The sequence below is a fragment of the Dendrobates tinctorius genome, unplaced genomic scaffold (assembly GCF_039654945.1).
Source record: "Dendrobates tinctorius isolate UK_male_01 unplaced genomic scaffold, ASM3965494v1 ptg000250l, whole genome shotgun sequence".
NCBI lineage: Eukaryota > Metazoa > Chordata > Amphibia > Anura > Dendrobatidae > Dendrobates > Dendrobates tinctorius.
This window is the reverse complement of record NW_027361917.1, coordinates 43,571,236-43,598,838: the sequence shown is the minus strand read 5'-3', so window position 1 is coordinate 43,598,838 and position 27,603 is coordinate 43,571,236. Positions and strand designations below refer to the sequence as shown.

The window sequence follows — 27,603 nt, the reverse complement described above, 5'->3', positions numbered from 1 at the left end:
GCAGATCTTTCAGTGACGTGGCAACCATCCAGCGATCCTCAGCGGTCGTTGGTACCTTGTCACACAGCAGCTTTTCTGAACGATTCCAGCCTGCATCCCTGAGTTCTGTGTTGCCAACTAGGTCGCTCGTCGGGTCAAACACAGCGATGTGCGCTGGCCAGTGGGACGCCGATGATGAAAAAATGGCCCAGGACATTCCAGCATGATCAGCGATATCCAGCAGGGGGGCCGGTTGCCACTGCATGTCACATGTAGCGAGATCGCTGGCGAGATCGCTGTTGCGTCACAAAATCAGGGGCTTTACTTTCTAGAGTAAGAACCCTAAATAATATATGTAGCTTAGTAGAAATTATTCCAGCCACTTGAAAGGCGTATTACAGGTGAACTCTACTTTGGACAATCCTTCCTTGCTAGAAAGTTCTGTTGACATTACGTTGATCTAAAAGTGAACCCCTACTGGGACCCCTAAGGTTCAGCTGTAAGTTGTGATCAAACCCAGCAGTAATTGTCCTCAATCAAATCAGTGGTTGTAAGCAGGTTAGGTTCTCCAAAGACAATGGGCATGGTCCTCCAAGGAGAGCATGAAGACCCTTTGCACCAAGTCTCTAATCTGGTCAAATTGATATAGATTCTGAACAGGACTCAATAATTCCCCAATTTGGTATCTAAAAATGTTTTGTTGTTGTTTTTTTAACTAAACAGCCCTTTTACTTCACTTTCGTGATGAGGTATATTCCTTTTTAGCATTCGAATTATATTTTGTAGAAATATTGCCCTTCCATGCCTGATATCATTAGAATCCCATGTATTTTTCTCTTTCTTTAGTGAACCACACCTAAAGTATTTCATTTGTGTTTCTTACCTTTAAAACTCCTGTTACCCAATGCAATGAACTTTAAATGACATAATCATATTTGTTCTTTTCTCATTTATCATATTTTATTCAGTGTTCTATATAATGATACAAATGTATATAATGTGTGTTTGAATAGTGCTTATAGCACTCCCTTAGCTAGCAAGACTTTAAAATTGCTTAAGAAAGTTATAGATTACAGTATAAACTATTGCACAATGTTGCCAGCATATACATACAATATTTATAGCAATCCGCTTATATACAGTCATGAGAAAAATTATACCCTTTGATAATTCTGTGGTTTTACGTATAAGTGGGTAGTTAAAAAATGGTCCATAGAATGTCTTAAAAATTGAAAAATAAAACCTCAGACACAAAAAAAGACAAATTATACCGTGTCCTTATTTATTTTATTTTTTTACAAAAACTAGACAAAAATGTAGAAACTGTGTGAAAAATTAAATGCACCCTTACAGTTTTCCTAGGAATTAAGAGAGTAACTAGGAACCAGGTGCTGTTAATCAAATGACCTTTATTATTTGTTCATCAGCAAGTATGACCACTTCTGTACAAGCATAAGTTTTGTCATTTTGCTGATATTGAGCATTCCGATGTGACTTAACACAATGCCAAGAAGGGAAGACTTCAGCAATAATGTGAGAGAAGAAATTTATGCTGCCCATTAATCTTGGAAGGGTTATAAGAGAAAGTTTATTCATACTTGGAAAACATTCAAATCAGTTAAAAATCTTCTCAAAGTGGATGTTTCACCATATTCAACCCAAGGTCTGACTGTGCAATATTCAGAAAAATTGCAGAAAACCCAAGAGATAACACTCGGACTCCAAAGGCCCTGAACATGTCAAATCTTCAAGTTTATGACCGTACAATCACACAATTCCAAGATGTTTCCTTTTTAGTGTTGCAATTTCAGTGTTGAAGAGTATATATAGTCTAGTTCAGAAGTTACGAACTGACTTGAACAAACTGAGTGTTTGGGCATTCACTTAGCAGATGAGGGTCAATGTGGATAAATCTAAAGTAATGTATAAGGGAAATGAAGGCACCATATTTTCTAGTGGGAGTAAAACAAGGAGAGTCACTTGTAGAGAAGGATCTTGGGGTACTTGTAGTTCACAGACTAAATAGCATGCAATGTCAATAGGTGGCTGCTAAAGCCATCAGGATATTAATAGAGGCATGAACTTGCTTGATACTTTACAAAGCATTGGTACGACCTTATCTGGAAGATGTTGTACAATTTCATTGAAAGGATGCCCTGCAGTTCGAATTATTGAGAGAATTGGCAAGATATTTGTGAAATGAGCATTTTTAACCACGCTCATTCATGATTATCTTGCAGAGTAAATACCCCTATAATGTACTTTTGTATTCTAATAGTACACATTGTACATGCATGACTATCGGTAAAAAAAAGCACTAATGTTTTGTAAACCTACTCTCTCTTTAGTTTTGCTTGGTCTCAGAACTAAAGGTATGATCACATGTCCAGTAGTAATTTCCGTTTTGCGATCCATTTTGTAAGGACGAAAACTGTTTTATTTCAGTATAAGATCCATTTATATGAAAAGGAATGCAAACGTCCTAACATATTTTCAGTTTGATTCCATTTTAGCTGTAATCCATTTTTTAGTTTGATCAAAAATAGTCTGCCCAAGTTTTTTTTAACAGTCAAAAAAATAAATGGCAACGTGATACATTTTTTTCACATTAAAGTCTTTAGGAACTGGATCATAATGGTTGGTCATATGTTATATCATTCATTAATTGATCCTTATTTTAAGTACTGCACATGCCCAGAACATTTAAAGTACTCTGGTAAACGCCTCTAGTAAAAACGTAACTGTGATGCAGTGACCCGTGTGACAGCTTGGGGGCGCTGTATGGGACCTGCATGCAGGCGTTCCTTCATTGTAATAGGGAAAATGGTGAGATGGGTGGGACCAGTCACCTACAAATCCACCCAGGGGCGTGTGTCTGAACGCCCAGGATAAAGCCTGTGTGTGTGGCTGTGTGAAATAGGACCTTTAGTGAGGTCATAACTATGTGATCCATATCTCACCTGTGGGTGTGGTTATGGACCATATAATGTGCCTGAGGTTTGGTCACATGGGGAGAGTGTATGGACATAATTGGTTCATGTGGAATGTCCTGGAAGGCCTATGTGTTGGAAGGTGTGCTACCTCCCTGAAGAGCACATGGAGGCTTTGGACCTGGTGGCCTGTGTGTTGGATTTTTCCAAGTGGGGACAGAAGTCCTGAACAGCACACAGAGAGGCCATGTTTCCAGAGTCAGTGACGGCTCTGCATTGGGAAGCTACCGCCCGCCTGAGGATCTGAAACTGTTAGGCGGGCTAGTGAGCAAGGCGTTGTCTGGGATGGTGATCCCAGTTCGGCGGCTTCCCTGACAAACGTGAGTGATATTGACCGAGGTAAGAAAGAGACTGGGTTCAGACTATGGAGGCATCTGGAGCAGGAGCTCCCAAGAGGTAACCCTGGACAGGGGGGAAATAACTGTGTTGAGGCTATAGAGCCTGTTTACTGGACATGGCACAGCCTGTGTGGCCACAGGTCTGAGAGAGCGGAGCCCTAATATGAACACTGACCTGTCTGATGTAAGACTGTTGTGTTTTATGGTTTATGCTGTATAATAAATCATACAGACTATTTAAGTGGAAAGTGTTCCTATGTGCCGTGAATCCGCTGCCAAGTGAGTGTTCCAAACGATTACAAACAAGACAAAAATGGATGGTAAATGGAAACCAAAGTGTGCTTACGTTTACTCTTGAGTTACAATAGATGTCGATTTTTGTTTGTTTTTGGTTCTTTTAGCATTGCCACCATTACAAACAGATGACAACTGGACATGTGAACAGGGCCTAAAGGTACTGTCACACTTAGTGATGCACCAGCGATCCCGACCAGCGATATGACGCAGTCAGGATCGCTGGTGCATCGCTAAGTGGTCGCTAGTGAGCTGTCACACAGGCAGATCTCACCAGCGACATCGCAGGGGTCGGGGGTCGCTACTTACCTGTCAGACGAGGCGATCCTGACGTCCTCCCGCCCGCGTCCACGCGTCGCTCGTCTCCACAGCAGGAAGCCCAGCAGGAAGCTGACGACGAGAAACTGTCCAGGACGTTCTTGCGCGATCAGCGATAACCAGCGGGGGAGCGGTCGGAGGTAATTATCAGACATAGCGATATCACTAGCAATATCGCTATAACGTCACAAAAACCAGTGACGTTATAGCGATATTTCTAGCGATATCGCTTAGTGTGACAGGCCCTTTAGAATCCAACTCTGATTGATCTGATATGGGCCTTTGTGGGATACCTATTATTGAAAGCCCATTTAAACTAACAACTTCTACTAATTAATTTGAACTATTAATGATTATATAATTGTTTTTTCAGAGTGAAGAATTTCACATCTACACACAATATTGCACAAACTATCCGAGGTATGTCTTCATTATATTGAATGTATGTATGCTGAAAATTTGGTTACAAGAAAATAAAACAAGCCATGCATTTGGATAGCTGTCATCTATAATTTTTTGAAATCCAACTGCTCAATCCTTCTCACTCCCAAGATCTGCTATGTGAGGAAAGTCAGGTTTGGCCAACATTCCTTGTGTGGATATTCTTTAATCGTAAAGGGTCTTTGTCACCAGGTTTTTGCTACCCCATCTGAGAGCAGAATGATGAAGGAGCAGAGACCCCAATTCCAATGATGTATCACTTAAAGGGAAACTGTCAGGTAAAAAAAAACTCTATTAACCTGCAGATATGTGGTTAATCTGCAGGTTAGCCTGCTTCACGCCAGCACTTAGACCCTCGCTGCTGGGAAGTATTTAGCTTTAATCCTTCTGGCAGGGTTCAGATATCAGTCATGGGGGTGGCGCCGATGCGGGTGCAATCACCACCCTGTGTATAGAGAACTGCTGATTTAACCCTGCACTAACTGACAGGTGGCCATAATGCTGAGCTGTTGTGAATCAGTGCAGGGGGGCATGGTTACAGTCTCTGCTCTATATACCCAGAGCAGTGATTGAAACCATGTCAGCATCTGTCCCATGACTGAATGAACGCTACCTGGAGGAATAACATTCTTTTCCTCCTGGCAGCAGAATTCCAAATGCAGTCCTTGGGCAGGTTCAGAACGCTATTAACCTGTGGATTAACCCCATATCTGCAGGTTAATAGCATATATTCCATGTGACAGGTTCCCTTTAACTTATTGCTTGCTGCAGTTTTGATTAAAAACTGTTTTATCTGTTGCAGATCTACCAATTCTCTGCTGAGCTCTGTATAACCTCGCCCACACCACTGATTGGAAGTTTTCTGGTGTATGCTAGTGTATGCTATGAATAGGCAGAAAGCTACCAATCAGTGGTGGGGGCAGGGTTACAGTTGTGCTCAAAAGTTCACATACCCCAGCAGAATTTTTGCTTTCTTGGCCTTTTTTTCCAGAGCATATGAATGATAACACCAAAACTTTTCTCCACTCATGGTTAGTGGTTGGGTGAAGCCATTTATTGTCAAACTACTGTATTTTCTCTCTTTCAATCATAATGACAACCCAAAACATCCAAATGACTCTGATCAAAAGTTTACATACTCTGGTGATTTTAGCCTGATAACATTGTCGAGTCACCAGAAGAAAGCAAAATGACCCTGATCAAAAGTCCACATACCCCATTTCTTAATACCGTGTATTGCCCCTCTAACATCAATGACAGCTTGAAGTCTTTTGTGGTAGTTGGGGATGAGGTTCAATGATATTGAGGTCAGGAGACTAAGATACCCACTCCAGAACCTTCACTTTGTTCTGCTGTAGCCAATGATAGGTCGACTTGACCTTGTGTTTTGGATTGTTGTCATGTTGGAATGTCTAAGTATGTCCCATGCGCAGCCTCCAGGCTGATGATTGCACATTTGCCTCAGGTATTTGCTGATAACTCGCATTCATCTTTCCTTCAACTTTGACCAAGTTTCCTGTGCCTATGTAGCTCACAAATCCCCAAAACATCAGCGAGCCACCTCCATGCTTTATAGTAGGAACGATGTTCCTTTCATTATAGGCCTTGTTGACCTTTCTCCAAATGTAACGTTTATGGTTGTGGCCAAAAAGTTCAATCTTCATTTCATCACTCCAAATTACCTTGTTCCAGAAGTTTTGCGGCTTGTCTCTGTGCTGTTTTGCACATTGTAGGCAAGATACTTTGTGGCATTTGTGTAGTAATGGTTTTTTTCTGGCAACTCGACCATGCAGCCCATATTTCTTCAAATGTCTCCTTATTGTGCATCTTGAAACAGCCACACCGCTAGTTTTCAGATAGTCCAGTATTTCAGCTGATGTTACTTGTGGGTTTTTCTTTTCATCCCGATCAAAGTTCCTGGCAGTTGTGGATGAAATTTTTGTTTGTCTACCTGACCATGGTTTTGTTTTTATAGAGCCCCTGATTTTCCATTTGTTAATCACAGTTTGAACACTGCTGACTGGCATTATCAATTCCTTGGATATCTTTTTGTATCCCTTTCTTGTTTTATACAGTTCAACTACCTTTTCCCATAGATCAATTGAAAATTATTTTGCTTTTCCCATGACTCACAATCCAGAAATGTCAGTGGCTGGATGAAAGATGCAAGAGTCTGTCTGGATCCCAGAAACTCACTCAGCTTTTATGCACACACACTGATTTCAGGCAAACAGGTGACAGGTGAGGATGTTACCTTTTGTAGCCATTCAAACCCATTTGTGTCAACTTCTAGGCATGTTATCAGGTCAAAATCACCAGGATATGTGAACTTTTGATCAGGGTCATTTGGATGTTTTGGTTGTCATTATGATTTAAAAAGAGAAAACACAGTAGTTTGACAATAAATGGCTTCACCCAACCACTAACCATGAATGGAGAAAAAGTTTTGGTGTTATCATTCATTCATATTCTCTGAAAATAGGCCACAAAAGCAAAAATTCTGCTGAGGAATGTAAATTTTTGAGCACAACTGTATACAGAGCTCATGACTATGGAGGACTACAGCAGATTTACTAGGCCACTAGTTAAAACAGTAATTTTCATCAGCAGATTCTCAAAACTTCATAAAGCATTCCAGTAAGTGACACATCCCTGAAATCGAGATCTCTGCCCCTACATTATGCTGCTCTTTGATTAGCTGACAAAAACCTAGTGACAGATTCTCTTTGTGACCCTGAAACACAATACTGTGCGGCTGACTGAACAATGTCTACTGGGTCCAAATAGATACTGTCGGTGGAGATCCGACATATCTGATTTCAGGCTGCGGACTCCTTTGTCCTCTAATAGATTTTCCACCGACAAAGATGTCTGGCAGCGGCTCTCTCAAAGGGAACCCAAGCGAGATCGGCAAAGTGATCGCTCCTGTGTATGGGGAGTCTGGCATGATACAGTATATCACAAAAGTGAGTAAACCCCTCACATTTTTGAAAATCTTTTATATCTTTTTGTGGGACAACACTGAAGATATGACACAATACAATACGATACAATGTAAAGTAGTCAGTTTACAGCATGTATAACGGTGTAATAATTCAACACACAGCCATTAAAATCTAAACTGCTAGCAAAAAAAGTGAGTACCCTAACTGTGAATGTCCACATTGTGCTCAAAGTGTCAATATTTTGTTGGCCACCATTATTTTCATGTACTAACTTAACTCTCTTGGGCATGGGGTTCACTAGAGCTTTACAGGTTGCCACTGGTATCCTCTTCCACTACTCCATGATGACATCACGGAGCTGGTGGATGTTAGAGACCTTGCACTCTTCCACCTTCTGTTTTGAGGATACTTCACAGATGTTCAATAGGGTTTAGGTTTGGAAATATGCTTGGCCTATCCAGCATCTTTACTCTCAGTTTCTTTAGCCAGACAGTGGTCTTCCTGGAGGTTTGTTTGGGGTTGTTATCATGTTGGAATACTGCCCTGCTGTGCAGTTTTCAAAGGGAGGGGATCATGCTCTGGTTCAGTATATCACAGTACATGTTGTAATTTAAGGTTCCCTCAATGAACTGTAGTTCCCCACAGCTGGCAGCACTCATGCAGCCCAAAACCATGACACTCCCACCACCATGCTTGACTGTAGGCAGGACACACTTGTCTTTGTACTTCCGACATGGTTGCCTCCACACACGCTTGACACCATCTGAACCAAAAACAAAAAAGTTTATCTTGATCTCATCAGACCACAGGATATGGTTCCAGTAATCCATGTCTTTAATCTGCTTGTCTTCAGCCAACTGTTTGCAGGCTTTCTTGTGCATCCTGTTTAGAAGAGGCTTCCATCTGGGATGGCATCCACGCAGACGAATTTGATGCATTGTGGGGTGTATGGTCTGAGCACTGACAGGCAGACCCGACCACCCCTTTAACCTCTGCAGTAATGCTGGCAGTATTCATTTGTCTATTTTGAAAAGACAACCTTTGGATATAACTCTGAGCACATGCAGTTAACTTCTTTGGTCGACCATGCCAAGGCCAGTTCTGAGTGGAACCTCTATGTACAGCAACAATTCTTTTTTTTTCAGATGCTCAGAGAGTTCTTTGCCATAAGGTGCCTTGTTGAGCTTTCAGTGAGCAGTATGAGAGTGATGATAACAAATTTAACACATCTGCTCCCCACACACATCACACGCATCAAAGTGTCATATCTTCACTGGTGTCCCATTCAAAGATATTAAAACAAATTACAAAAATGTGAGGGGTGTACATACTCTTGTGATATACTGTAGCTGCTAGCCGAACCATCATTGTCATACAGCTAACTAAATTATATGAGGGGTTTTACTTGTTGATACTGGAAAATGAACACGGCTGGCCAATTTCATATGAATTTCACAATTGTGCTGTAAATGGTTTTCTGTGCCACTTACTAAAGTACTGTTATTAGCAGCTTTGTCCCAAGTCATCCTCTGTGAAGTGCCATTCATTGTTAGTGCAGTCTTCTTTATGGTGCGCCAGTCCTAAACATAGCCACTGATGGAAGGGCATTTGCCCAGATCCGTCCATCAATGGTCTGTATTCAATGACACTACACATAGCACTGGACATTTGTAGATGGGATCCCCTTGACATGTTCTGTGTTATTCAATGGGGGCTACTGCTAGATGGCTCAGCTTCTAAAGATATAGGGTTGCTACGACCATATTGGGTTTGTAGGAATTTTCCATAAGCTACTACTTGACATATCTTAGGATGGTCCATGGTGAAAAAAATCCAATCCCTGCTTCTTACGTAAGGAAATAATTGTTGAGAGCCAGAGAGAATTATCATATCTATGGCTGATCTATATCCTTATACATAGGGCATTTTGTATCCGATCAATTATAATGTAATTTATCAGAAAGCATAGTAATAGCTCTTGACCTTCTGCACATCATGTAGTTGGTATTGATGGCTGACATAACTCCTGTATACCTGAACCATCTGCTATTAATTTGCAGGTCTGTAGCCGTTCTAACCGAATGCATGAGAAACAAAGTCCTTGCAAAATTCTTCAGAGAAAGACAAGAAGTCCTACAGCACAGTCTTCCTCTGGGCTCTTACCTTCTGAAACCTGTTCAAAGAATCCTTAAGTACCATCTACTACTGCATGTAAGTGTTCACGGTTATTGGATGATTTCTAGATATTTTTGCAAAACCAAAACTGAGACCGAGAGTGTAAGACAGCTTGGCTTACGATCAGTTACTAGGTGTGACCGGCAGTGAAAGTCATGGTCTTGATTACAAAAGCTTATGGGTTTGATGACCAAAGGCAAGTCATTGTTTGCTTATTATTATTGCTAAAAGGTGTAGGAGATTCTGCCATCAATACTCTAAACAATTTCAATCATTTGGCTTAAAGAATTAACTTTTGTGCAAAGTATAAAGCAAGAAAATTGAAACCTATTATAAGTATTGCCAGAAATAACACTGACTAGTAAATATTTAAGATCCAGACTTTCATTGTAATTTTATCCATTTATTTGTATTATAGATATACTGTCCTCATACACGTTAGCAGGGTGTGCAATGAGACATGTAGCTAAACCCCCTGTCTTCTTTAAGAAAAGAGGCTGTAAAATTGTAACCTTCTTTTATTGATTGCAGATGTGACAGGAAAGGGTAAAACTATAGGATGCAATAACAGGAGCATTTCAGAATATATAACTGCACAGAGCATAAAATACAGATAGTCTGCAATACACAGTAACATGAGGTAATACATAGGTACCAGGAGGTAATACATAGGTAACATGAGGTAATACATAGCTGATGATTACCTATTTAATACAACAACGTTATAAACACAGGATTATAACACCTTGATAGTGCTTACCAATATGCTTAGAGCAGGCTGTTTAAGAAGCATCAAGAACATGAATGGTGTAGTTTCTCCTAAGACACGTGGAGGAATAATGGCTGCTGTTCCCGTCACAGTGTCATAAACAAGACTATGATGTAACAGGAACAATCCCACAATATATTGCAAAGTAAACTAGAATCTATGCATTAAAGGGCCAGCAGGTGGTGCTGTTACCTTACAGTATGAAATATATGAAGGATTAATACACACAAAAATGACTTTCTAGACAGCAATTATATGGCTGGACATAACAATAGAAGAAAATCCCAGATCATAAGAATAAACCTGTTGTATCTATGGGGGCAGTCATACCAAAGGGTTAAAATATGCCATAGTACTACAGACCAAGGGAAAAGCTCAACAAATAGTTTCTTCCTTATGTAGATTCTCCTTGACATTATGCTATTTGGTCGCAAACTTATTTGAGTTGGCAAAGTGTCCCGCTACATTTTCACTGTAGGTTTTCCAGTTCCGATAACCCTTTAAGGCTATGTGCACACGTAGTTTTTTGGCTCTGTGGATATTGTAGAGAAAACCGCAGGTACATCCGCAGGACGAGGTTTTGCCCTGCGGTTTTACACCTCCATAATGGATGAGGTGTAAAACTGCAGCGTTTCTGCACCAAACAATTGACATGCTGCGCTTTGAAAACTGCAGCAAAACCGCGCGGAAAAAAACGCAGCATGTGCACAGCTTTTTTTTTTTTTTTGCATTGGAAATAAAGGTACTGTACGACGCAGCAGAATCTGCTGCGTTTCTGCAGAGCCAAAACCGCTTTCACTGCGTGTGCACATACCCTTAGTGATTCTGTTGTCAATAATGGCACTTGTATAATATACAATGAAATATAATTTAATACAAATATATTATAAAAGACCATATTAAAATGCAAAAGAATGTATTGAGCCGCTATTTCTTCAATGTTGTAGGAGATATCCAACCACCTGTACAAGGATACAGAGGGGTATGATGTTGTCCTTGATGCAATTGACACGATGCAGCGAGTGGCATGGCATATTAATGACATGAAAAGGAAACATGAACATGACATCAGACTTCAGGTACATAAGACTATCCGAGTAATTAGGTAATTTATTTCTGTATACAAGACGTAGCCTTTTCGCGGAGATGATACATAACTGACTTCTCCCAATGCAACCTATTTTCTGGATATGGAAGATGTTTGATCATAGAGGTGAATTGTGCAGTAACCCATCCAACAGAAAGCAATCTATTAGGTTTCCATCATTCATAGTAATAACTTTATAGAAAGGCCTTTAAACCCAGCATTTCGGGGGTCTTGAGCGCAGATTGTTTTTTTTGTTACTTTTTAATTTCTTTATTGTTGAATTTCAATGACTTTTTTTTTTCTTTTTCCCCATCATTTTATTCTCGCACTTCAGAAGCAGTTTTTTGTTAATTTTTCTCCATCAATTTAGCTGTACAAGGGCTTGGTTTTATTTTGATAGAAGTGTCGCAGTAATTAGTGAGAATCGGCCTTACGTGACTCCGATGCACATTGGTGGGGTGTGTCTGAGAGATGTGAGCGCAGGTCTGTGTACAAGCAACGGCAGATAGGTTACTCGCTATCCCCTCCTCCTTAGTCCGATCAGCTGTAGGTGGATGATCCGGGAAAGAAGATGCAGTGGATGAACTTTTAGATAGATAATTGGCTGTACCTTGAAAAATAATGAAGTTGAGATGTCTAGGTAAGACGAATAGATGAGGATGGAGGACATAGATAACAAGAGAATCCTCTCTGAAGCTGATACATGCTACTGCCAAGATGAACCTGACCAGAAAGAAAGGATGTGAGGAAAAAGGCAAGAGGAGTTACACAGAGATACAGGCATGATGGGAGATTACATGAGAATTGAGAACATACAGTATAATAACAATGGCTAGGGGATGGCAGCAAAGGACAAGTAGTACTGAACAACCATCACATCTATATATAATGAGTGAATCAAGACATATTACATATGTCCCTGTAATGACTAAAACATTGGCTATATAGCGTTTTGCTCTGTTTTGGCGGATTTTTAGGTTCATGTGTTTTAGACACTCGGAGATTTTTATCAGCAGTGATTATATCAGCATATTTTAATTAACACTGTTTTCAATTTCCCTTAGAGATTTTGCACTTGGCTCCTGTACTCATATAAAATGTAACATTTATTTGTAACATTACATATATATATATATATATTTCGGCACAGCCAGCTCACCGCTTTGAAGAAAACTAGGAATAAGCCCAGCCTGTGGTAGTAGTTCGCACGGAAAATGGATTGGGATAAATCCTTGCATGTAAAAGAAATAGTATGGTTTCTCCAGCGATCAGTCCAATGGTGGGGTAAAATATAAATTTTATTTTTCCATTAAAAAGGTTCTATGTTTCTTCAGTAACATTTTTGCAAATAGTTAATCCCTTGTGGACGACATGTTTCGACACTAAATGTGTCTTCCTCCAGGTCCAACACCTGTTGGACCTGGAGGAAGACACATTTAGTGTCGAAACATGTCGTCCACAAGGGATTAACTATTTGCAAAAATGTTACTGAAGAAGCATAGAACCTTTTTAATGGAAAAATAAAAGTTATATTTGACCCCACCATTGGACTGATCGCTGGAGAAACCATACTATTTCTTATATATATATTTATATTTTTTTGTGTGTGTGTGTATATATATATATATATATATATATATATATATATATATATATATATATATATATATATACAGCGTCGGACTGGAACACCTTGGGCCCACCAGAGAAAATCATTCTTGGGGCCCGCTATGTAGCTGCATAGAGTTAAATACCAGACCACCAATTATGCGGTAAAACACGCTAATATCCGGGTATAATATAAGGTTGTACATGTCTTAATTATGTAGCAGGAGTTGGGGTAGCCCCCTCATAGAATATAAAGCAGCTCCCTCACATAGTATAATGCAGCCATCTCATAGAATATAATACTGCCCCCCTCATAGGGTATAATACTGCCCCCCTCATAGGGTATAATGCACCCCCTCATAGGGTATAATGCACCCCCTCATAGGGTATAATGCACCCCCTCATAGGGTATAATACTGCCCCCCTCATAGGTCATAGGGTATAATGCACCCCCTCATAGGGAATAATGTACCCCCTTATAGGGAATAATGCTGCCCCCTCATAGGGTATAATACTGCCCCCCTCATAGGGTATAATACTGCCCCCCTCATAGGGTATAATACTGCCCCCCTCATAGGGTATAATACTGCCCCCCTCATAGGGTATAATGCACCCCCTCATAGGGTATAATGCACCCCTCATAGGGTATAATACTGCCCCCCTCATAGGGTATAATACTGCCCCCCTCATAGGTCATAGGGTATAATGCACCCCCTCATAGGGAATAATGTACCCCTCATAGGGTATAATACTGCCCCCCTCATAGGGTATAATACTGCCCCCCTCATAGGGTATAATACTGCCCCCCTCAAAGGGAATAATGCACCCCCTCATAGGGTATAATGCTGCCTCCTCATAGGGTATAATGCTGCCCCCTCATAGGGTATAATGCTGCCTCCTCATAGGGTATAATGCTGCCCTCCTCATAGGGTATAATGCTGCCTCCTCATAGGGTATAATGCTGCCTCCTCATAGGGTATAATGCTGTCCCCTCATAGGGTATAATGCTGCCCCCTCATAGGGTATAATACTGCCCCCCTCATAGGGTATAATGCTGCCTCCTCATAGGGTATAATGCACCCCCTCATAGGGTATAATGCTGCCCCCTCATAGGGTATAATGCACCCCCTCATAGGGTATAATGCACCCCCTCATAGGGTATAATACTGCCCCCCTCATAGGGTATAATACTGCCCCCCTCATAGGTCATAGGGTATAATGCACCCCCTCATAGGGAATAATTCTGCCCCCTCATAGGGTATAATACTGCCCCCCTCATAGGGTATAATACTGCCCCCTCATAGGGAATAATGCACCCCCTCATAGGGTATAATGCTGCCTCCTCATAGGGTATAATGCTGCCCCCTCATAGGGTATAATGCTGCCCCCTCATAGGGTATAATGCTTCCCCCCTCATAGGGTATAACGCTGCCCCCTCATAGGGTATAATGCTGCCCCCTCATAGGGTATAATACTGCCCCCCTCATAGGGAATAATGCACCCCCTCATAGGGTATAATGCTGCCTCCTCATAGGGTATAATGCTGCCCCCTCATAGGGTATAATGCTGCCCCCTCATAGGGTATAATGCTGCCCTCCTCATAGGGTATAATGCTGCCCCCTCATAGGGTATAATGCTGCCCCCTCATAGGGTATAATGCTGCCCCCTCATAGGGTATAATACTGCCCCCCTCATAGGGTATAACGCTGCCCCATCATAGGGTATAATGCTATATAGATATATAGATATAGAGTTAGATAGATATAGATAGAAAGATAGATGTAGAAATAGATATAGAGATAGATAGTAGATAATGGATAGAAAGTAGATAATGGATAGATATAGATAGAAAGATTCATAGAGATAGATAGAGATAGATAGAGATAGATAGAGATAGATATAAAGATAGATATAGAAAGAAATATAGATAGATAGATCGATAGGTAGATAGATATAGAGATAGATAGAAAATAGATAATGGATAGATAGATAGATATAGAGATAGCTATAGATAGAAAGATATAGAGATAGATAGATATATAGATAGAGATAGATAATAGATAGATATACAGATATAATAATAATAATAATAATAATAATAATAATAATAATAATAAAGACATATATAGATAGATATAGAGATAAATATATATAGATAGATGGCTATAAATAAAAATAGATATAGAGATATATATATAGATAGATATAGAGATAATAGATATAGAGATAGATAGATAGATATAGAGATAGATATAGAGACAGATAGATATAGAAAGATAGATATAGAGATAGATATAGAGATAATAGCTAGATATAAAGATATGTATAGAGATAGATATAGAGTTAGAAAGCTAGATAGATAGAGATAGATGATAGATAGATATAGATAATAGAGATAATAGATAGATATAATAGATAGATATAGAGATAGATATAGATAGATGGATAGATCAATAGATAGATAAAGAGAGAGAGAGATGGAGATAGAGATAGAGATAGATAATGAGATATAGAGATAGATATAGAGATATAGTGTTAGATAGAAAGATAGATATAGAGATAGATATGGATATAGAGATAGATATGGATATAGAGATAACAGATATAGAGATAGATATAGAGATAGATAGATATAGAGATAATATATAGATAGATAGATATAGAGATAATATATAGATAGCTATAGAGAGATATAGAGATAGATATAGAGAGAAACAGATATAGATATAGAGATAGATATAGAGATAGATAGGTAGATAGATATAGAGATAATAGATAGATATAGAGATAGATAGATATAAAGATAGATAGAGACAGAGAGAGCGGTAGATAGAGAGAGAGATAGATATAGAGAGAGATAGATACAGAGATCGATAAATAGATAGAGAGATAGATATAGATAATAGATAGAGATAGATAAAGATAGATAATAAATATAGAGATAACAGATAGATATAGAGAGAGAGTAAGATAGAAAGATATGGAGATAGGTAGATATAGATAATAGAGATAGCTAGATAGATAGACATAATAGATATAGATAGAAAGATAGATAGAAAGATAGATATAGAGATAGATGTAGAGATAGAAAGATAGATATAGAGATAGAGCGATAGATATAGATATATAATAGATAGAGATAGATAGATATAGAGATAGATATAGAGATAGAAAGATAGATAGATATACAGAGAGATAGAGATAGAGATAAATAGATAGATATAGAGAGAGATATAGAGAGAAATAGATATAGATATAGAGATAATAGATATATAGAGAGATGGATAGATATAGATATAGAGAGAGATAGATACATAGAAAAGATATAGAGATAAATAGATAGAGAAAGATAGATAGATATATAGATATAGAGATAGAAAGATAGATAGATATACAGAGAGATAGATATAGAGATAGATAGAGATATATAGATAGATAGCTATAGAGATAGATATAGAGAGAAATAGAGATAGATATAGAGATAGATATAAAGATAGATATAGAGATAGATATAGAGATAGAGCGATAGATAGCGAGAGATATAGATATAGAGATAGATAGATACAGAGAAAAGATATAGAGATAAATAGATATAGATATATAGATATAGAGATAGAAAGATAGATAGATATACAGAGAGATTGATATAGAGATAGATAGAGATATATAGATAGATAGCTATAGAGATAGATATAGAGAGAAATAGAGATAGATATAGAGATAGATATATAGATATAAAGATAGATATAGAGATAGATATAGAGATAGAGCGATAGATAGCGAGAGATATAGAGATAGATAGATACAGAGAAAAGATATAGAGATAGATAACGGATAGATAAATAGATAGATAGGTATAGAGATAGATAGATATAGATATTAGATAGAGATATATATAGATAAAGATAGATAGATATAGATGGTAGCTAGATAGATAATAAATATAGAGATAATAGATATAGAGATAGATAGATAGATAGACATAATAGATAGATATAGAGATATATATAGAAAGATATAGAGATAGATAGATATAGAGATAGATAGATATAGAGATAGATGTAGAGATAGAAAGATAGATATAAAGATAGAGCGATAGATAGAGATAGATATAGATAATAGATAGATAGATAGAGATAGAAAGATAGATATAAGAGAGATAGAGAGAGAGATATATAGAGATATATAGAGATATAGAGATAGATAGATAGAGATAGAGAGAGCGAGAGAGATATAAAAAAAAAAACCAAAACACAATACTCACCTCTCCTCCTCGCTCCCACGCTGATCCCGGCTTCAGTGTCAGGAGCTGCCCCCTCTGCCAGACACACAGCGGGTGCGCGATGTAGTGACGTCATCGCGCACTGGCTGTGAGTCAGGAGCAGAGAGGACTGAGGGCGGCGCCGGCCCTGATGCAGAGCGGCTTACTGGCTGGGGGCGGGGCCTCTGGGGGTGTGGAGACCTGAAATGATATTCACGGCTTCGCAGTGAATATTCATTTCTCTTTAGCAGCGGGGACAGGGGCTCCTGCCTCCTGACACCCGCTGCTGCTCCGCTGGCAGGGGCCCCCATAGCAGCTGCATGGTGTGCGACACACCACTGGCTGGGGGCCCCTGGAGCAGCGGGGGCCCTAGGCAACTGCTGGCCCTGTATGCCTGCAGGTGCCAGGGCCCACCGGAGAATCTTCCGGTTCTCTGGTGGGCCAGTCCGACGCTGTATGTGTGTGTGTATGTGTGTATATATATATATATATATATATATATATAAATATCCTACACCCTTCAACATTAAAATTTCAACATTCCGAAGGAAAAGTTGTGGAATTCTGAAAATCACAGGCTGCATAGACAAGTAAATGATATACAAATGATGAATAAAATGGAAAGCTAATTTTCAACAACATCTCGATTTATTCAGAAATACATGCACTTACACTTCTTGCCTGCAATCAGTGAGATTAGTAGTGGTCGTCTGAGAAATGTTCAGCCATGAATGCACATGGACACACAAATCATCAAGATCCGCTGCTGGTAGCTCCCTTAACAATTGCTGACCAATTACTAGATGTTCTTGATGGGATGCAAGTCTGAAGATGCTGCAGGCCATAACAACACTTTTAGGTCATGCAGGCTGCTCATCATACCACCACCACCAATATGTGACCTAGGTGTTGTGTTGGAAAAACTGCTCCTAAGACATTTTCCATAGTGAAGGCCTCTTCATGGTGTTGCCTACATTGCGAGCAAAGCAAAAATGGGACTCGGCACTGCAGTGGAAAAACCGCCATTTCATCCTCCATTGCCGTTTTGCTCTGCATCATGATAGTGGCAGTGTGAGGTCAGTAGAACACTTGTAGCTAGAGGTCTTGCTCCAAGGCGAGTGTTGTGCATACAGCTTCCGATGGTTCATGAAGACACTGTTTGACGTCTTAGGCTTTTTTATGTGGCATCTATCTTCGCTTGCAATTCAGATGGGATACTCAACATTAATCGAATCTGACGAGACCACATGGGCAAGAGGCCTTCACAAGGCATGCATCATCTTCAGACTTGTGTTCCTCTAATAACCCCAATTAGTGTAAATGTATACATTTCTTCGCATGGCGCTGATACCCAAGGCAGAATAAATCAAGTATGTTTGAAAATTTGCATTTCATTAACCTGTCTATTGATCTTGTGATTTCCATAACGCCATGACTTTTCACTCTTGATGTTGCAATTTCAATATTGAGAAGTTTGTATATGAGTAGTCAATCCAAATGTAAAACATAAAAAAAAATACTCAGCATCCCAAGACATTAGATATATGCTCAATTTCTACAATATATATAACTATAGCTGAGCTTAACAATTCAGAGCGTAACCATTTTTTATTCAACAGTAAAGTATAGTTGCATTGTAATGCTGTAAATCAAATTTTCTATGCAAACTCGGACCCAAATATTGGAACAATATAGAAAATATTTTCCCTATAAAAAATACAATGTAGCTTGTACAACAATGTACATTATAACCCTAAACCTGCTTTGGCTGTTCAGGCTGCACTTACTGTACATGCTCATTACTGTGTAGATTTTGCTTCAAACCACGCTAGTGCGCTTAGGAGTCCAGTGTGTGTTCACCAGAATTGCCAATTTTACTTTTTATTTTTTCCAGACAGGTTCTCTAAAAATCCTGGACAGACAATATTTTTATGGACACACATAATTTAGATTATAAGTGATACATGTCCCCAGCCCATAATTCTAATATGAAGACATTAGCTGCATTCATTGTAAGCTCGAAAATTATAGTTACAGTCAGAATAATCTGTAGAAGTTTTTTTTAGCTTCAAAAAAATCAGACACATTACATTTTTTTCTACAGACAGGGCAAAAAAGTGCCGTATTTTATGGACTGTCCTAGAATTTCTGGACGGTTGACAACCCTGGTGCCCATACAACGAACCGAGCGCTGTCAGTCTCTGATTCAGAAGACACGTTGGACTCCTAAGCTCAAAATATTTAGTGATCCAAATGAATAAAATACAACATTTGTTGAATATCCATCTGCTCAGCTGCTTCTGCTTTATAACAAGAAGCCCACAGCACAATCAACATGACAGGATTATTTCTTATAAAGTAAATGAGGGTCTGATTCTTATGACTCTCCCTGTTCTAATGCAAAGGTTGTCAATGATAAAATATATACTGTATATCCTCTTCTTAAATTAGTGTGGATCAGGTTTTAATACGTTTTAAAAGCTTTCATAAATGCACATGGTTGTGTAATATTTTATGTCTTGAGTTTTACAGCTTTATATATTACAGTAAGACAAAGATGATGAAACATAATGTAAGACTTCTGATTTCTAAAATGTCACTTGATATCACTCTTAGGAGATCCAGAGCCTGCTCACTAACTGGAAAGGACTAGACTTGACAAGTTATGGAGAGCTAGTTTTGGAGGGCACATTTCGTTTTCAACGAGCCAAGAACGAGCGCACTTTGTTTCTGTTTGACAGGCTGCTCCTCATCACAAAGAAAAGAGAAGACTCTTACACATACAAAGCCCATATCCTGGTAGGTCACAGCTCAGAAGTGCTGGCCGTGCCATATCTCATTCATTGTAACAAGGTTTCCTTTGTGACCCTCTGACAGCCAAGCTGTGACTCAGTGATCACATGAAGCTTTTCGTGACACGCTTGAAAACAACTATTAGTAAAGAGGACATGACAGAAGCTTGTGTTAGAGAATCTGGTGAATTTAATATGGCAGAAAAAACTACTATTCTTACTCAGAATTCTTCTTGAATCTTCTCTTACAAGAGAAATAGGTTCATGTGTGACACATATTTAGTAATTGAGATATTTGGTCATAAAACGGATATATTGGAACACAATAGTTACACCAAGAAGAAAGACTGAGGTTTACAACATGACCGATTAATGTTCATGAAGACACTAGACCCATCAACTGTAGGTACCTGGGTCTAGTGTCTTCATGAAGTACTACAGTATACAAGTGAGTGCTGTGTCTTCATGGTGTAGTATACATCAGTGAGTGCAACCTCTTTTCGGAGTAGTATACATCAGTGTGTGCGGACTCTTCTTGAAGTAGTATACACTAGTGAGTCCAGCCTCTTCTCGGAATAGTCCTCATCAGTGAGTACAGTGTCTTCTCGGAGTAGTATACATCAGTGAGTGTGGACTCTTCTCGGAGTAGTATACATTAGTGAGTGCGGTCTCTTCTTGGAATAGTATACATCAGTGAGTGTGGACTCTTCTCGGAGTAGTATACATCAGTGAGTGCAGACTCTTATTGAACTAGTATACATTAGTGAATGCAGCTTCTTCTCAGAGTAGTCTTCATCAATGTGTACAGTGTCTTCTCGGAGTAGTATACATCAGTGAGTGCGGTCTCTTCTCAGAGTAGTATACATCAGTGAGTGCGGACTCTTCTCGGAGTAGTATACATCAGTGAGTGCGGTCTCTTCTCGGAGTAGTATACATGAGTGAGTGCGGTCTCTTCTTGGAGTAGTATACATGTGTGAGTGCAGCCTCTTCTCGGAGTAGTATACATCAGTGAGTTCAGACTCTTCTTGGAGTAGTCTACATCAGTGAGTGCAGCCTCTTCTCGGAGTAGTCTACATCAGTGAGTACAGTGTCTTCTCGGAGTAGTATACATCAGTGAGTGCAGACTCTTCTTGAAGTAGTATACATTAGTGAGTGCAGCCTCTTCTCGGCGTAGTCTTCATCAGTGAATACAGTGTCTTCTTGGAGTAGTATACATCAGTGAGTGCGGACTCTTCTCGGAGTAGTATACATCAGTGATTGCAGACTCTTTTCGGTGTAGTATACATCAGTGAGTACAGTGTCTTCTCGGAGTAGTATACATCAGTGAGTGCGGACTCTTCTCGGAGTAGTCTACATCAGTGAGTGCTGACCCTTCTCCGAGAAGTATACATGAGTTAGTGTGGACTCTTCTCAGTGTAGCGTACATCAGTGAGTGCTGACCCTTCTTTGAGAAGTATACATCAGTTAGTGCGGACTCTTCTCAGAGTAGTATACATCAGTGACTGCTGTGTCTTCATGGTGTAGTATACATCAGTGAGTGCAGTTTCTTCATGAAGTAGCATATACGTTGGGAAGTTCGGCATCCTCAAGGAGTAGAATACATCTGTGAGTACAACATCTTCATGGAGTAGTGTATGTCACAGAGTGCAGCATTTTTATGGAGTCCTATATGTCGGTGAGTATGGCCTCTTCACGGAGTAGTATGCATCAGTGAGTTTGGCTACATCTTAGTGAGTGCAGAGCGTATTCATAGAGCACAACAGGACAGCACTTGGTGAATGTCTTCTTCTTGTACTACTATACAATGAGTGGTGCGTTTTTGCTGTTGACCACTTGAAACTGTTATTGACTTCATCATTTCTATTTAGAAAGCTTTTCAGATGATCTCCTGCTAGTGCCGACAAGTAACATGAATGAAAGGTTTGAACAGGAAATGCCATTAATGAATAGCATCTAAAATCTGCACTTATCTGTCTTGTCTCTTGCAGTGTTGCAATCTAATGCTGGTAGAAGTGATTCCAAAGGAACCTCTAAGCTTTAGTGTCTTTCATTACAAGAACCCAAAACTCCAACACACGGTGCAGGTACTTAATTATTTTGTAATCAGAAGTGACATGTTTGTTGGAAAACTGTAAAATGGCAATCAAGAAAAGTAATAAAAAATGTATTAACATTTTTCATAGCCATCATTTTCCCATGAAAATGATTCAAAGCTCTGACTTGCCGCTACAGATTTAGGATAAATATCTTTTTGGAGCCACCGCTGCAGGGGGCTTGCTGCATGCTGTTACATATACACTGAAGCCATTATAACCCAGTATGCAGTAAGCAAATGAGCTCCCCCAAGTGGAGGCCACAGCCAGCCAGAAATATATAGACGATGTATATACACTACAGCCCTAGCTCACAATTCACGGAGTGGTGATTGTAACTATACGGGCCCACCCAATGACCGGAAGCCCGAGGCTGCCAGGTGAAATGACGTTTATTTTCTTCTGGCAGCGGGGCTTTTAGTGTGGGTACCCGGGAGCATCAGAACGCTATTACTCTGCAGATTAACCCCATATCTGCAGGTTAATAGCTTTTTTTTTTTTTATAAACATGACAGGTTTTCTTTTAAGTATGAAAGGATGATTCACGTTATTAAGTTATTACTAGTATGTTTACATAAGTCATATGCAAGTTTTGAATTTGAAGATTTCTCAATCCTGTTGAAAAATTACCAGCACTTATTTTCTAGTCTTGATATTTCCAATTGCAACCAATAGCAATTAATAATTTTCTTTTCTACTTCAATTCAAATGACTGTAAATTCATTATCCCATGTGTTGTTTTTTCTTTTTTTTTTTTCTTTTTTTTTTTTGTTCAATGATCTTTTGGTTGAATGTGTGTGTTAAGACCAATTGTTCCATTTATCTAAGCAGGCAGGATTCTCATTTGTTTTGTCATTCAAAAGCATAGTTATAAGTGGCCACGAAGTGACATTGTATGATGTAGGAATTCAAAGAGAGATTAGTTTTGCCTTCCTGTTCCTTTAAGATATGTAGCACATTAACCCCTTAACGACCACCGATACGCCTTTTAATGGCAGCAGTTAAGGGTACTTATTTCTCAGTACCACTTTTTTAACAGCGCTGAGAAATAAAGTTATAGTGCCCCCCAGCATTGGAAAATCTCCGGGGTCTCAACTTCTGGGGGTAGCCGAAACCCGGGAGAACATGATTCAGGTTGGTTTTTACTGTCCCCAGTCTTGTGATCGCAAAGAAAAAAAAAAAGTCTGATTTCCCATTCATTTCTCTCTCCTTTGATATGATCTAGCCTCCCCCCGGTACCTCTGCTACCCACAAACCCTTCGGCTCCATTCCCCGGCCCTCCTGGAAGAAAATGGCGGGTGCATGTGCAGTGCACCTGTCAATATCTACCGGCCGGCACCCAGCAACAATAGGAGATTTTTCCTATTGGTTAATTTTGATCACTGTAATATACCCTATCACAGTGGTTAAAATAAAAAAAATAGTAAATCAAACCTCCTTTTGTCACCACCTTAGTTGGGTAAAAGTAATAAAATAAAAAAAGTGTTCTTTTACATTCTTTGCAGTTAGGGTTGGGGCTAGGTTTAGCGTTGGGGTTAGGGTCGTGTTGTCCAAACACGACATGGCACCCGTAATTGATTCCAGACAATTTTGTGTTCAAAAAGTCAAACGGTGCTCCCTCCCTTTTGGTAGATATTAGGGATGGTTAGCACTCGACTGGAGAGTTGAGTTTTCGGTGCTAGTGAAAAGGAGCCAGTAGCCCCATAGACATGAGTTCAATGTAAAATCACTGCACACGTGGAATATGCTAAAAGTGAATTTTTTATTTATTTTGACGGTGATGAAGCAACAGCTGACGTTTCGGCCTACCAAAGGCCTTTATCACATATCGCCCTTTTAAGGTAGAGTTTCGGTGGTCACCGGCTAGAAATGATCACTGCTAGGCAATGTTGCAGAGGGAAGTGAATTGTCCGATATGATCATAGGAACTGCTTCCAAAAGATCCTGTGGGAAAGACCAGGAATGATTGGTGGCGCAGTGGGAATAACCAGGAGTGATTGGTGGCGCAGTGGTGGGAGCAGGCACTGCAGAGGCACGGCATAGGAATCCTAACGCATCAGAAAATATTCAATGCTCTGGGATCATAATACATAAAAGATCATGTGTACATGTAGGGTACAATGATTGAATAGCTGTCTAGCATGGACTGCTATGGGACATGGTATTGGAGACCATGGTGGAGATTGGCTATAAGATTCCAGAAAAACAATACTTGCTAGCATAAAATTTGACAAATTTAGGCTTTTACGCTACTCCTCTAACATACAGGAACGCATTCAAAATGCCCCCTTTGTTAGTTATTTTTCAAATCCCCACACCTTATGGCCTGGTTTATAGGGCTGTACTGGGAAAATCGGGACTGTTGGCAAGTAAGACAAGACATTTGCCAGTGCCTTAATTGTTCGTGACTCTCGTGTTTATCGGCAATGCCTGGCACTGCAACTTATCTTATTCATTGTTCTGATTGGCAAATGTCCTGGAGGTTGGGCCTACACAGATTAATTGATAGTCCATTCTATAAGGGTATGCCACATGTTCTATTTTCCAGAGAACCACATTATAAACCACTAAAAAAAATACATTCAGTTCCTCTCCACTATTCTGGATCATCACCGATAGCCTCATAAATCAGACTTGGCGAGAATGCTGAGATTACCACAAAACATTTCATACAGACATGCTTTGATGTGTGATTTCCCATCATGACTTCTTCAGGATTATAGTAGGAATCTAGATGGTGGTCATGGCCAATTATAGACAGAGGGTCCTATGAACCATTTGTCAGGCTTTTCTTAGTAGTAAGGGGTATCTAAACAATAACTTACAGAAATGAACCAGAAAACTATATTGGAAAAGATTTATAGACCATAGTAAAATTCTTCAATAGTGATTGGATAGTAGGTTTAAGTACTACCAACCACATTTTTCCATTATTTCATATACATTTTGCTATAATTTTTCAGGCCAAATCTCAGCAGGATAAACGACTGTGGATTCTACACTTGAAGAGATTAATTTTAGAAAATCATCCAGCAAAAATACCAGCTAAGGTAAATGGACCTGAACTGAGAAAAATATATAGTGATATTCCCCCAAATTACATGCTTACACCGGGATGATGAAACCTGTGGTAGCTCCAGTACAGACCCTGCTTCCATCGAATATAATTATTAGCAAATGCTCATTTCACAGGATTTGCCCTGTCTCCTCTGTTACAGGGGAGGATGATGTTTTGGAGGTTTGTTAGATTTCTATTAACGGATTCAGTATTTTCATATAAAAATCTGTAATAAAATGGATTTATCACCTTAAAATGCATTTCTTATTAAAGGGGAATACGTTACACAATGAATCCATCCTCCTAATAGCCAAAATGGCACAAAAAAAATTGCAGTAGGAGTTTGAAAAGAGTCGAGCATACTCCTGGGCCCCGATTCATCAAGAGTGACATTGTGTGCGATTTGTACACTAGTTCTAATCAGCAGTATGCTGAAATATAATGAGGTGCATGACTTTGAAATAATTTGTAGAATTAAATAATTTCATTTCCCACAGGAGCATTAAAAATTTAAAGGGGTCTGAATACTTTTTGTACCCACTGTATATTTCCTTGCCAGAGTGCCATTATTGTAGCGTGTTGATGGTTCTGCAAGGTTGGCACAAACCTGTGACCTAGCGCAGGATGTTACCTCCTTGTAAACAAAAAATGGCACCCATAAAGATGGGCAGGCTATTGAGCATGCATGCAGGGTTGCCAACATGATATCTTTTTCTGGACGGTTTATGAAAAAAATCACAGGTTAAATTTTTTTCGGACACAATGAAAGACCATAATAAACCATTTCGATTATAAGTGCTATGTCTGCAGCCCGACACATTCGCTGCATTCACTGTGAAATGTAAAATAATTACCGTGATAATCTGGACAAGTTTCTCCAGCATCAAAAGTATCACAGACGCATCAAATGAAAATTTATAAACAGGTGAAAAAAGTGTTATATTTATAGACTGCCAAGGAATTTCTCGAAGGTTGGAAACCCTGCATGTGTGTATGGCTCAAATCAGGTAATGCAAATCTTTTTGGCCTCCGTTCACATGTCTGTTCTGAGAACCGGAAAACGGAATAAGTGATCCGGTGCATCAGTTATGCAAATGGGAGGAAAGCGAACCCATTTATTCTTATGATTCTTATTTTTATTATTCCTATTCTTATATGGGATCTGTCTGGATTGTTTTTTTTTAGAAGGCTGCAGGAAGCACTTTTTTAGTTCTATTAACTGACACCAAGCAGACCCTATAATAATCAATGACCCCCCCCCCCTGCTGTCATTTGCCCAACTGATGCAACAGATCACTTAAGGGGGCTTTACCCATAGCGATATCGCTAAAGCGTCACCGATTTTGTGATGCAGCAGCGATATCGGTAGTGATCTCACTACATGTGACACTCATCTCCAACTGGCCCCCCCCGCTGGCTATCGCTGATCGCGCGAGATCGGCCTGGTCCATTTCTCATCGTCGGCTTCCTGCTGGCGCCGACGAGCGAGCCATGGACGCGGGCGGAAGACGGTCATCATCGCCGCGTCTGACAGGTAAGTGACGACCGCCGACCGCTGAGGCATCGCTGGTGAGATCTGCCTGTTTGGCAGCTCACTAGCGACCATTTAGCGATCCTGACCGGGTTGTATCGTTGTCGGGATCGCTGGTGCATCGCTAAATGTAACAGGGGCTTTATTCGGCTTGTCTGTTCCTAACACATCAGTACGGACATGTGAACAGACATTTACCTGTAATAATAAAAAATATTGAAAAAATATTTCAAAACTTGAAAGTCAGTATATTGCAGCTCTCTCTCCTCAACCCAGCAGCTTTTACTTTTCTTTTAGTAATTAAGACCAGGTTTTAGAAATCACTGCCAAAGCGACAGAGGGATTATGTGCTGTCCGCAGTGAAACCTGCATGACCTTTCTAATACATAATTCTTAGCTTTAAAATGCTAATCTAAAAACCATTTTGTGTTCTTTTCATCGTTCTAAAATATTACTGAGTCAGTGGGACACGGAATTATAGTTTAGACTTTGGAACAATTACCTAAAATAATAGACTATACCGCTAGTGCTACGTCTCCGACACTGTGACGACCGCTGTATGTTACTGCCACCTAGAGGTAGAAACAGTTTTGTTCTTAGTATGGTAAAAAAAAGGGACATTGATCAAAACTGTCAGATCACACAAACATTTTAGCCATAAAAGCTGAGTTTACCCGAAAGAATATTATTACTGTATAATACTTACATGTTGCTTGGCTGATGAAGACTGTTTCTAATGCTAAACACTGATCACACCTCTACAGCCATACTATCTGTTCATTGCACAATTTGCAGGGAAAGTGGCAAGTACAAAGCTCTTGTATTAAAATCAATAATTAAAATATTTATAGTTATAGAAATGGCATATAATTCAATTGACTTATCCGTTACCTGCTATTATATTTTTAATGTATGGATTTATAC

At 39.5% G+C, this 27,603-nt stretch overlaps 1 protein-coding gene across 5 annotated transcripts in view; it reads left to right on the top strand.

Moving 5' to 3' along the window:
* PLEKHG1 (pleckstrin homology and RhoGEF domain containing G1) overlaps positions 1-27,603 on the top strand; it is a 335,313-nt gene that overhangs the window by 284,667 nt on the left and 23,043 nt on the right. For all 5 annotated transcript variants that reach the window (XM_073557656.1, XM_073557658.1, XM_073557654.1 and 2 more), the window contains 6 exons: positions 4,293-4,339; positions 9,366-9,516; positions 11,197-11,328; positions 19,822-20,004; positions 21,986-22,081; positions 25,054-25,140. In XM_073557656.1, the coding sequence (XP_073413757.1) occupies positions 4,293-4,339; positions 9,366-9,516; positions 11,197-11,328; positions 19,822-20,004; positions 21,986-22,081; positions 25,054-25,140 (696 nt within the window). The remainder of the gene's footprint in view (positions 1-4,292; positions 4,340-9,365; positions 9,517-11,196; positions 11,329-19,821; positions 20,005-21,985; positions 22,082-25,053; positions 25,141-27,603) is intronic.